General features: G+C 40.8%; 1 protein-coding gene across 1 annotated transcript in view; it reads right to left on the bottom strand.

Annotated features, from left to right (window-relative positions):
• The window catches only part of LOC149195535 (RNA cytidine acetyltransferase 1-like), a 148409-nt gene that overhangs the window by 117189 nt on the left and 17817 nt on the right, over positions 1–13403 (bottom strand). The window contains exon 9 of the mRNA XM_089405360.1: positions 13249–13347. Within this exon, the coding sequence (XP_089261486.1) occupies positions 13249–13347 (99 nt within the window). The remainder of the gene's footprint in view (positions 1–13248; positions 13348–13403) is intronic.

Genomic DNA, 13403 nt, shown 5'->3' on the forward strand with positions numbered 1-13403 from the left:
GTGCTCTGTCATACGCCCGTGGTTTATTGTATTTCGCCCGTGGTTTATTGTATACGCCCGTGGTTTTTTCCGGCCCGTATTTGATAACCCGTGGCAGTTTGAAGTTTGAAAATCTGTGGTCCAGCCCGTATGTAATAACCCGTGGCAGTTGATTTTTGAAATCCCGTGGTTCATATATATATTTTGATAACCCGTGGCAGTTGAAACACGCTGAGTCATTTCCAGTTGAGACGTGAAGGCTTGATAGCTCACGTGGGCCATCGTGGTTAGATCGTGGTTCATATATATATTTTGATAACCTGTGGCAGTTGAAACACGCTGAGTCGTTTCCAGCTGAGACGTGAAGGCTTGATAGCTCACGTGGGCCATCGTGGTTAGATATTGGGATTTAATTTATCAGCTTTACCAATCCGTGGTCTTTGCCGGAATTTGTTTTCCGTGGTTTTGGTTGCCGGCATTTTTATCAGCAGTTCTGGTTGTCAGAATTTTTTATCAGCGGATTTTTTTTGGTATCCTGTCAGCCTTCTTTACACAGCTATACACCTGTGGGTTTTGGTGCATGCTCCTGTGGGAAACTAAATTCTCAGAAATTTATATTTTGTGCTAGCAGGATTATCATTGATTTAGACTGGAGAGATACCTTTGCTGAGTAAATTTTTTTTAGCAGGACAAAGTTGGTCTTTGCTGGGTAACATTGTTTTTAGCAGGACAAAGTCTGTTCTCTAATTAACATCAGGATAAACAGTCAGCTACATTGTTCTTGTGTGTCATACTTTTGTATTCTCTTTGTGAAAATGGCCACACTTACCAATCTGATGTTAGAAGGAAATCAACGGTTTAATGGCAGCAACTATAACATTTGGAAACAAAGACTGCTGACCATTTTTGAGTACAGGCGTCTTGATCAACTCATTTTGGGCAAAGAGCTTCGTCCAGGTACAGCCGGGACCGATCAAGATAAATTTGATGATCGAAATCGAGAGGCTGTTATGCTTCTCAAGCTCTCTGTCGCTGATGATCAGTTACCACAGATCCCTTTTGGCAAGACAGCTGCTGAAATCTGGCAACAGTTGAAAGAATTGCATGAGACATCTGATAAAAGCAGAGCTTTTTTTCTCAAAAATCAGTTGTTCTCCATCATGATGGATGAACATATGTCTTTACAGGAACATCTCAACAAAATTAAAGACATTCGAGATCAGCTCGACGCCATTGGTCGGACCATGGAGGAAGAAGATATGGTAGTCATTACCCTGAAGAGTCTACCAAAATCTTATGAACACTTCATTGAAACACTCAACATTACAACCACAAATGTTGATCTGAAGTTTTCAGATTTATGTACCAAACTTCTGCAGCAAGATAGGTGGAAACAGCAGTTTGGTAGTGGTACTTCATCAGTGCCCTTGGAAAATGCATTTGCTGCAAAATATCAGTCCTCTCAGTCTTTTCAGCAGAGAGGATCATCTCAGTCTTTTGATCCTAACAGGAAGAAAAGTGTACAGTGTAATTACTGTCACAAGTTCGGTCACATGAAGAAAGACTGCAGGCAGAGGATTGCTACTGAACAAAAGAAACAGGGAGGGTCCCATCAGACAGCGAATGTTGCAGAACATTCCGAGCAGACAGATTCTGCCTTTTACGCCTTTATGGCTAAAAGGTCTTCAGAACATGTTCCTTCCTCTGCATGGTACATTGATTCTGGTGCATCACGCCACTTCTCTCACAGGCGTGACTGGTTTATTGACTTTTCACCTTTCAGTGATTCAGTTGTATTTGGTGGAGGTGAAAAGTACACTGTTGCTGGCAGGGGTACAGTTCAAATTCAGTCTGGTGGACGCACGCTCATATTTCTAAATGTATACTATGTTCCTGGTATGGAGATTAATCTCCTCTCTGTCAGTCAGATTATGAGGAATTCTCCTCAGCTTGATGTTGTGTTCAGTGCACACAAGTGTTCCATCATTGACAGGGAAACCAGTCTGACAGTTGCTACTGGCCTCGAGGACCATGGTCTATACAGGCTACTTGACACCGGTGACTTTCCAGAAGTGGCACTAGCAGCTCGTGTCTCTCCCATCAGTACTCTATGGCATCAGCGATATGGGCATCTCAATATGCAGTATCTCTCTCAGCTCTCTCGGGAGGGACTTGTGTCAGGATTACCTGATATTCAGACTCAGCAGTTGGGGGTATGCAGCGCCTGTCAAGCGGGAAAGCAACATCGGTCGTCATTCAAAACTGGAGAATCTTGGCGCGCATCCCAGGTACTTCAGTTACTTCATGCTGATATTTGTGGTCCTATGAATACAGCTTCTATAACTGCTTGCAAATACTTTTTACTTATTGTAGATGACTTCAGTCGAAAGATGTGGGTGTATTTTTTAAAAAATAAATCTGATGCTCTTAGTACCTTTCAGAAGTTTAAAACTTTAGTTGAAAACGAATCTGGTTGTAATATCATGACCCTTAGGACCGACAATGGGGGGGAATTTTGTTCCTCAGCTTTTGCCAACTTCTGTGATATTCATGGCATCAAACGTCAATTCACCACACCTTACACTCCCCAGCAGAACAGTGTTGTCGAGCGTCGCAATCGCACGGTTGTTGAAATGGCTCGTTCCATGTTACAACACCGGAGTGTTCCAAACAAATTCTGGGCTGAAGCAGTATTTACTGTTGTTTACCTTCTTAACCGATCCCCTACTCAGGCTGTTAAAGGGAAGACTCCTGAAGAAGTGTGGTCTGGTCGTAAGCCCAAGATCAGTCATCTCAAAGTTTTTGGCTCAGTTGCATATGTTTGGATTCCATCTGCTAAGCGATCTAAGTTGGATTCCAAAAGTCAGAAACTCATGATGACAGGTTACAGTGATCATCACAAGGCTTATAGGCTGATAGATATAGCCACTGGTCGACTTAGCTTCAGTCGAGATGTAGTATTTGATGAAGACAGAGGATTCTTTCAGTCTTCTTCTTCTGAGCAGCGTTCTGAGGATCCGCCTCACAGTGTTCTTCTTCCAGTCAGTCCATCTGATGGGAGGGATGATGTAGCATCAAGATTTGATACTACTCTATCTGAGCTTCCTCCAGAAGCTAATCCCCCTCTTGCTGTCCCTATTGCTCTTGAGCCTGCTTCTCTTCCTCCTGATATTGGTCCCTCTAATCCTGATATTGGTTCTTCTTCTCTTCGGCCAAAATGGTGGGCTAAAACCATAGGTGATCTCCGGGATGATGAGCTCCTTGAAGGTAGAACTTCTAGGCATAAGAACAGACAACAGTCTACAGTCAATTTTGCTCTTATGGCTAACCTTCACAGTACTTTTGAGCCTCAAACATATTCAGAAGCTAAGGGTATATCTGAGTGGGAACAGGCTATGGAAGCAGAATTTCAGAGTCTTCAGAAGAATCACACATGGACTCTTTCTGATCTTCCTGCAAACAAAAAACCCATAGGCTGCAAATGGGTGTATAAAGTCAAATACAAAGCTGATGGAACCTTAGACAAGTATAAAGCTCGGCTTGTGGCTCGAGGATTTTCACAGCAGGAAGGCATCGACTATGAGGAGACTTTTGCTCCTACAGCCAAGATGAGTACTATCAGGCTGGTGCTTGCCCTAGCAGCTCAGTTCAAGTGGAAAGTTCATCAGATGGATGTAAAAAGTGCTTTCCTAAATGGTGATCTCCAAGAAGAAGTCTACATGACGCAGCCTCCAGGATTCAAGGTTGCTGGTCAAGAACAGAAAGTGTGTCGGTTAGTTAAAGCAATCTATGGATTAAAACAAGCTCCTCGGGCTTGGTACATAAAAATTGATCAGTATCTGACAGATCAGGGTTTTCAGCGGAGTCCATCTGATGCAAACCTGTATATCAAGCATATTGATGATGATATCTTGTTTGTAGTTGTCTATGTGGATGATCTTATCATTACTGGCAGCTCTGCACATTTGATCCATGAGATCAAACAAGATCTATGCAGAACTTTTGAGATGACAGACTTGGGACTTCTTCATTACTGTCTGGGGGTTGAAGTGTGGCAGACTGAAAATCAGATCTTTCTTTCTCAGTCCAAGTATGCCAAAAATCTTGTGGAAAGGTTCAGAATGCAGGATTGCAAACCGGCCACGACTCCTATGGAACCAGGGCTCAAACTTTCAGCACAGTCATCCTCTCCTCTTGTGGATGAAACTTTATTCAGGCAATTAGTGGGCAGTCTCATCTATCTTACTGCGACCAGACCTGACATCAGTTTTGCAGTAAGCTACATTTCTCGCTTTATGTCAGCTCCTAAAGCTGATCATTGGATAGCAGCAAAGCGGGTGCTACGATATGTGCGTGGTACTTCTGATTATGGCCTATTATATACTCACAGCTCCACTCCTGTTCTCAGTGGCTACACTGACTCTGACTGGGCCGGTTCGGTTGATGACCGTAAATCTACAGCTGGGTATGTGTTTAGTCTAGGATCTGGAGCTGTTACTTGGACTAGTAAGAAGCAACAGGTAGTGGCTCTCTCCTCAACAGAAGCAGAGTATCGGGGAGCAGTTAAGGCCGCCTGTGAGGCAGTTTGGCTTCGTCGTATGCTTGCAGATATGCATGTTTTTCAGACAGGGCCTACTTCTTTGTTTTGTGATAATCAGGGAGTGCTCAAACTTGCCAAGAATCCTGTCTTTCATGAACGAACAAAGCATGTGGAAACTCACTGCCACTACATTCGACAGCTGGTTGAAGACGGCTCAGTTCAGTTGCACTATGTTCCCACCACAGAGCAGCCCGCCGATATTTTTACCAAGCCTCTTGGTCCTGATAAATTTGTAAAATTTCGCGGGTCTATTGGTGTTGTAAATAGATTGAGCATTAAGGGAGGGTATTAGAATATATCTCTATATCTCTATTTAGTAATGCTCAGTCTTTTAGATGTTTCTATTCTTATTCTTTTAGCAGTTTCTTAGATGAAACTGTTTTGTTCGATATTCTACATAGAAACCTGATGTTTCTATTCTTGTAAATATCTTTGTATTATCATTGAGCTGTTTGCTCCATGTGAATTAATTCATTGAACATTCTTTTAGTTTTCAGGATGGAGCATTGCTTGATGAGGTGGAGGATGCCTTTGCAGAGTTTTCCACTGGCACTGGTCGATTTACAGGATATGATCTGATTAGAGACAGGGTGGCTAAGAAGCCCTATTCTTGGTGGGCAAATCATGGGTCAACAACCCTCCTTTACAACAGTTAGCCATGAGGCTCCTCTCTCAAGTGACTTCATCCTCTTGTTGCGAGAGGAATTGGAGCACACATGGGAATTTGTATAGTGTTAAGAAGAGCAAGCTTGAGCGATCCAGGGCAGAGACAATGGTGTATTTGCACACCAACCTTCATCTTATTTACAGGCAAAGGGAAGAGTGGTTGAAGGGAAAGACAAAGATATGGGACTGATGATATGGGTCTGGACAGCAGCGTTGAGTTGGCATTGGCCAACATGGATCTCAATGATCCATTGCTAGAGCCTATCAGATTTGATGATGGTGATACTACACAGGGGTCATCCTCCACACCAGTAGATGCAGAGATGACTTTGGATACAGGGGAGGAGGATGCAGCAGAGGAGATCAGTGGTGACCGTGATGATGAGAACAATGATGTTGATTTTGATGATGACTATGAGGATTGATGACTCATGAGTCATGAGCTACCTACTGCCTTGAGGCTTGTATATTTGTGGCTGTTTTGTATTTTCTATTTCTATTTGCCATTGGCATTGCACTGCCTATGTAACACATTTTGATTTTGATGACTTAATGAGAAAACTACAGCTGTCAGTATCTTTATCTATCTTGTCTTTCTCCTATTGGATCATTGATGAATTGAATATGTATTATGAATTCAGAATTTATAATTTATCATTTATGTGACATGTCACCAATTACAATTGTATTTGAATTTTTTATGTACTATCACTATGCATAATGTTACTAAGTTACTTTGTAAACAATAAAACTTACATCTAGATGAAGATCTATGTTTGAAATCAATGAATTTGTATAATGAATGAGAATGTGTGTAAGAAATATCTAATTTTTAATATATATGTATATATATATATATATATATAACGTATCCGAACGTGTCCTATTCCGGGGGTCAACGTGTCCATATCCGACACTCAAATCCCCTTATCCATAGAATCCCGAATCCACATGTCAGGTGACATACATACATATATATATATATATATATTATTGTCATCCCCAACTTTCCGTCCACTGGAAAATTTGGGGGTTGAGTTGTAGCCGTACCGGAAACTCTGTCCCCCCATCCCCGTTGTCCCTTCGTCCCCAAAGGGAGTGCAACATAGGTTTTTTCTAATTTTATCAAATCCCTCAAGGCTTCCTCATTAAACTTGCCACCTATGCCTCTACAATTCCAAGAGACAATGTTCATTATTAGATATTAGAGGGTTTATGACCTCCACTCTATGGTGAAGCACTAAAATTCTGAATCCTAGGTTTGTAAGAATTCAAGTTCCAGCCCATCAATTTTTCTATGGTTGTCTAAATACCCAAACTTTCTCCTTGTTTGTTGCTTCTTTCCTTTTTCTTTTGTCAGGTTTCTGACTTCCTTTCTTGGTTGTCTCTCTTCTTCCTTCTTGTCTCCTCCTCGTCTATGGGTGTCTAGTTTCTTAGCAAAGTGTGAGTGCTAAGGCTTTGTAGCTTTTCCAAGGGCAGCAATGAGGCCATGGAAGACCAAGGCCTTTGCATCTGGAAGAGCAGGATAGCCCCCTCCAAGGTTCAAATCCATGGCATGCAAATTCAGGAGGTGAGCAGTAAATCACAGAAACCCTAGCAGCTCCTACCCTTGAATCAACTTATCACATAAGTCAGCTATTAAAGGGTTTTTAAGAGATATATTAATCACAATTATGCTAATGGCCATGAATGTTAAGTGACCATTACACTAATATAATAGTATTTAGTTTTGGTGGTTAGGCTGACAAATAAAAGAATGTTGATACATTCTATCAATTGACTCCACATATTTTACACCACACTTTTCTAGTCAAAAAATAATTCTAATAATAACTAGATTTAACAATATAAATGATATTTTATTTGTCTAAAAGCATGACTTTTCTCTAAAGGGCAAGAATTTTATTCAATATACTCAATGCTAATCCCTTGTACAGTGTACCAATCGCTGTTAAACTCGTTGATATAGGAATATAACATTTTTCAAGACATTTGTCTCTTCTTTAGCAATTGTCACCTTTCAATATGGCTGATCATTTGGTCTGCAACATCTTTCCAATGCAGTGAGTTAGTTGTAATGATCCAAGAGGATCTCGTCAGATCAGTTGCACAGGTTCATCGTCAGTGTTCAGTGTCGTCGTCAGTGTTCAATGTCGTCGTCAGCATTCAGTTCAGTGTCGTTCAGTTTCGATAGTGTTGATTATGGTTCAGGTTGTTCAAGTGATGTTAATGGTTTTCATGGTAATGGGTTTGTATCTGGTTGTCGACAAGTGTTCATCAATAGTTCTGCCAGGATTTGGTCGTCGACATGTTTGTCTTCAGCCTTCTCAGGAATTGGGTGTCGACAAAGGGTTGTCGTCGCAAATGTAGCTGGTGTCGACGATATGCATGTGATTTTATGTCACATTGTGACAAATGTGTTGAAAAAGGGTTTTTAATCCAAGGTGAGTAATAGTCTAAAAGACCTAACACATTAACCTGACACCTAAAACCCATGTATACACATAATACCAAACTATGACATTACCTAAGTGCTAAACCTTTTAACCTAAACCATTACCTAAGTTCTAAACCATCAAAACCTAAGTTCTAAACCTACCAATTCTATCGTATTCAAAACTCTGTAGAGTTGCGGGGGAGCGCTCCCTGCCCTCGAACCCACTCCCAATCCGCGCTCTGGGCGGGAGCGGGTCAGGAGCGTGCTCCCGATAAAAAAATTTCCACTCGCTGCCAAAATCGGGACCGAGTTCGCTCTCGTCGCTCCCGGAGCAAAAATTAAAGCTCCAGAGCGATCAGGGAGCGATCGCTCCCGAGCTTTTAATTTTCGCTCCAGGAGCGACGCGCGCGACGCCCGGAGCGATTCGCGTGAAAAAATTTCCGCGAACGCGAAAAAATTTCATTTAAAAAAAAATTGTTTTAAAACAACTTGGGGGGCAAAAAAATATTTCATTGTGACTTGAATGAGTTGAGGAGAGCAAAGAAGATTGAGCAAAGGAGCGAGGAGAAGCGAGGAGCGAGCGCCGAGGAGCAAGGAGCAAGCCTGCAAAGAGGTTAGTAACTTAGTAATTTAGTATTTTAAACCTTAGTTAGGTAGTAATTTAGTTTAGTTTAGTTAGTTTAATTTAGTTTAGTTTATAGTTTATTTAGTAAAAAAATCATGAATCTAAATAAAATTAATAAATTAAATTAATTAATCTAAATACATTTAATTAATTTTCTCATTCCTATTCCCATTCCCATTAAATTTTGCAGATTCAAAAGCCTACAAATATCAAACATCATGGACCTGGCTATATTTCTTGGCATTTTCCTCTTCTTGGTCCCTTTTCTAGTTATTATGGTGCTGGAGAGTAGGAAACGGAGGGGCCAAAACGAAGAGGGGGATGAAGAAGCTGGAGAAAGTGGATTTGATGGAAACCTCGGTGAGGAAGAGCTAGAGGAGGGTGAACATGACTCTCAAAAAACTAAACAAGACCAAACCCCATTGTGGAAATATGTTAACAGGCCTGAAGCAGGGAGGGAGTGGAACCACTAAATTTCATTGCCCCCATTGCAACAATAATTACACAAGTTCATACACCCGTGCCATAAAACACCTCTGCGGGAAAAGGCCATGGGATGGAGATAAACAAATAGGAATCAAAACTTGTGCAGTTGTGTTAGCAGCAGATAGAGCTAAATACATAAGGGAAGAGGAGGAAGCCCAATACAAATCTAAAAAATCAAGGGGTTTCTTTGAACCAAGCTCACAATCACAAGCACAAAGAACTCCTTCAACGTCCTCCCAAGGCAGTGGATATGGAGGCACAGGGTCACCAGCTTTAAGGCGTAGAACCATATCATATTTCCTTGATGAGGGGTGTAGGAATGATGTGGATTCAAAGGTTTACAGGTTTCTCTATGCATGTGGGATACCATTCAATGTTCTTCGCTCACCTTATTGGCACGAAATGGTTTCTGCCATAAATGATGCCCCTAAAGGATACAAGAGCCCTGGGTATGACAAGGCAAGAACCGTTGGACTTGATCATGAAAAAGCAAAAATATCACATTCTTTGAATAGAATGACAAGTTCTTGGACTGACCATGGGGTGTCCATTGTATCTGATGGATGGACAAATGTAAAAGGCAAGCCATTGATAAGTGTTCTTGCTATGTCCGTTAGTGGTGCCATCTTTCTAACTGCATATGATTACTCAGACAAGTTCAAGACCGCCATCAACATTGCAGAAGCATTACTTGAAACAATTGACCGTATTGGGCCATACAATGTCATCTAAGTCATCACTGATAATGCTCCTAATTGTAAGGCAACGAGAGCAATTATTGAGGATAAATACCCCACAAATTTTGGTCTGGATGTTTGGTTCACACATTGAACCTTCTGATGCATGATGTTGTCAAGAACAAAAATGCACAATACAAATGGATTGGTGATTTGTACAAAAAAGGCAAACAAATGATAAAATTTATTACAAATCATAGCAATACCCATGGCCTTTTCCGCAGTCACTCAAGATTGGAGTTGTTGAAGATTGCGAAGACCAGATTTGGTAGCTATTACCTCACCTTCAGGCGCCTTTTGAAGGTAAGAGAGTCATTGGCTAGCATGGTATCAAGTCCACATTGGCAGGTATTAAAGGAAAGGGCTACAAATGCAGCTGACAGGCGAGGTTTTGAACTGGTGGAGGAGGCCGCTCTTGATGGTCAGTTTTGGTCAAGTGCGAGGCAAGTATTGAATTTCACCAAGCCCATTTATCACATGATTCGGTTTGCAGATACAGATAAACCAATGATTGGCGAGGTGTATGAGCAAATGGATACCATGTTGGGGCAAATAAAAGATACTGTTCATAACAAAGATCCCGACTTGTACAAACTGATTCACGATTTTGTGTGTGTACGGTGGAATAAACTTAATCTTCCACTACATTGCTTGGCATATATCAATAAACTTAATCTTCCACTACATTGCTTGGCGTATATCCTTACGCCAAAATACTACTCTACATCTTGGTTGGGCCAACCTGCACCAGGGGGTGGGATTAGGACCAAACCCCATTTAGATGCAGAGGTAACTAGAGGATATTTGGAAGCATTAGAAAAGTTGATACCTGACAGGGAGGAATGTGCAGCTGTGCACCTTGAAATAAGCAAATACTTCAATGGCACTGGTTTGTTTGGTAACCTCCATGCAATGGAAGACAAAGACAGATTTGATTCTCTCACATGGTGGAAAACATATGCGGCCAGGGACTTTTGCCAAAATTGGCAAAAAAAGTTCTATCACAGGTTGTAAATACTTCTTCTGCAGAGAGGTGTTGGAGCACCTACAGCTTCATACATAATGTGAAAAGAAACAGACTCAATGAAAATCGGGCAGAAAGTTTGTTTATGTGCACTACAACTTGAGGTTGTTGAGTCATTACTGTGATCGGGCTTATGAGGATCCCACATATCAAATTTGGGACAACCACCCAGAGGATGACAATTTGGAGGATGGCACTATACATCTTGAAGAACTGGAAGAGGATCTTATAAGGGATGAAGATGAAGCAGCTGCAGCAGCCATGCCACCTCCACCATCCAGTAGCAGTGCTCGAGTTTCGAGTCTTGTTCCTTTGTTATCGCCACCTCCATCTACACCTTCACGTGGAGGGCATGTGCCTTCTAGTTCTAGTCGTCGGTCTGTGCGGGAGACTCCTAGAAGACCACCACAACCTGCTTATACAGGAGACTCTCGTGACAAGGGCCACATGTAGATTTACAGTTTACTTGTCTTTTCTAGTTTCTATTAATTTTCATAAATATTGAGTCTTGAGCCCTTGACTCTTGACTCTTGACTCTTTCATATCATAATGATATTTTTTGTAAACAATATATGATTGTGACAATGAAAGTTTGAAGTTGGCAATTATAACTCATTGGTAATGATTGTGAATTATGAATATGATGCTTCGTGAAAGACTAAAGTTGTTTCATTTCATTTCATTATTCATGTTTCATTTTATAACATTTCATTTCATGTTAATAGCTAGAACTTAGAACTTAGAAATATCTAAGATATTATTTCTTGTAATGGTTAAACTTAGCTTACAAGTACAAATGATGATAAATGTTATATATTGAATTTTCAATTTTGAAAGCTTGAAGTTGAAACTTTGAGATTGAATTTGATGAATCATGATTCACGAGACTCAATATGTTGCAGTTGTAATATGTATGTTACTACCTTGTGGACATGGTTGATGAAGATTATAACTTCTAGATGATTGATGTGATATGGTTCAATGATCAATCTATGTTTTTTTATGTTTTTTATATCTAATTCATCATTCTACATGTTTTTGTTGACATATATGTATCAAAAATTAAAAAATAAAAAATATATATATTTTTAAAAAATTGCTCCAGGATTCGCTCTCAAACCGGGAGCTTCTGAAAATGTCGCTCCCGCTCCCAAGTAACATTGAAACTATGTATTAAAAATACATTTCCTAAGCTTAAAACCCATATAACAAAACTCTCAGCCTTACACACTGAAATACATATAAAACATTACAAATTAAAACAATTATCCCTAACCGCCACTTCTCACCGCAGCGGAGTAAACAGCATGTGAGCGAAGATGTGAAAACTGTCAGGGCTTTCATAAGCCGCCAGTTCCTAACCGCAGCAGAACCGCAAAGGGTCAGGCACATGTGATCGGAGGAAGACCGTCGGGTTATTTAACCATGGCTTGGAGCTAACCGCGGGCCCTCACCGCAGCGTAACATAACATGGGACCAGAGTCAGGAGTTAACCGTTGGCATCAACCTGGACCGCGTCGAAACCACCAGGGTAAGACAGTCAGGAGAAACGTGGGCACATGCAAACAGTCAACGCGATGATCACCGGAACCGCCAGGGAAGACCACGGAGGTGGCAGTTGGTGGTTAGACCGCTGCCTATTCACATGGGTAGTCAACCTCCTCCGCCCGGTCAGTAAGCCACCAGCGGTTCTGTTATAATATAATGTATTTTTGGGTTTTTGTTAAGAGTTTTGTTAAACAAATTAATTCAAAGACCTAGAAGCCTACCCTAGGTGTCCTTTAACAACAAGACCGAGTATCAACTTGCCCAAAAATAAGCCAATTCATGCCAAGTTTAGACCAGAGGAGGTTTGAATGTACCTGCAGGCCTATAAGAGGCAGTTTTTGTTCATTGAAGGGGCTATTGGTGATTTTGGTTTTTGTACGCAAATTCTGGAGGTCATAGGCAGTTTTGTTTTCAGTGTAACAGGAGCATCCAGAGTCGGAATTGGGAACCCTGACAGGCGTTGGAAACCTGGTTCAGAGAGCTATCCGTTGACAGTGACCAGAAGTGCCTGCGAGCACATTCAAATTGGTCAAATCTCTGTGTAATCGACCTCTTCTGGTTCAATCCTAATAAAGCGGTTGCCCATCTTGAAAGCGGACCTGGAGACGTAGTCCATCAGGGACGAACTCCATAATCAACTTTGTTGTCTAGTATCACTGTGTTTTTACTGTTTTCATTTCTGTTATGCATCTTACTTATGTTTAATCAGTTGTCGTAAAGTCTTTCTTCTCAAGCAGTTTCCTCGATTTCCGCATTTTCAGTTAACAATCAATTCAATAATGGCTAATCAATTCTACATCAGTTTTAACATATGATCATTTCAGATCATGTAACCTCTACAAAATCACAATCAGCTCATATTTTCTTAAATATAGATACACCAACAGGAAATCAGTTACACTTCCATGGATATATGGCATAGATATGTAGATCAAGAGGACTTAAAGGCCCAGAGATACACAGCACAAGAGAAATGCAAAGCCATAAGGAAGACATGGCAATGAAAGAAGCTACATCTTTCTGAATCACAATTTTTAGATGTGGACAATGGAACTAATCACCAAAGTCCTCTTGCTGAAAGATAAAAATCATAGAAAAAATACATGAGGAAGCAATCTTTTCTTCAAAGAAAACAACAAAGTTTACCTGTACTGTTTGTCGATGCTGCTTGTAGATATTTACTCGAACTATAGCTTTATTAAATGCAGGGTTTGTGCTCTGTACCAAGTCATAATGGGTATGCTCCTATAACCAAAAGCAGGATAATACAGCTTAGTGCAGTAATGGACAGAACTGACTTG

Source organism: Pinus tabuliformis, chromosome 2_2 (genome assembly GCF_031772625.1).
Source record: "Pinus tabuliformis cultivar Carrire ecotype Pingquan chromosome 2_2, CPIR1, whole genome shotgun sequence".
Taxonomy (NCBI): domain Eukaryota; kingdom Viridiplantae; phylum Streptophyta; class Pinopsida; order Pinales; family Pinaceae; genus Pinus; species Pinus tabuliformis.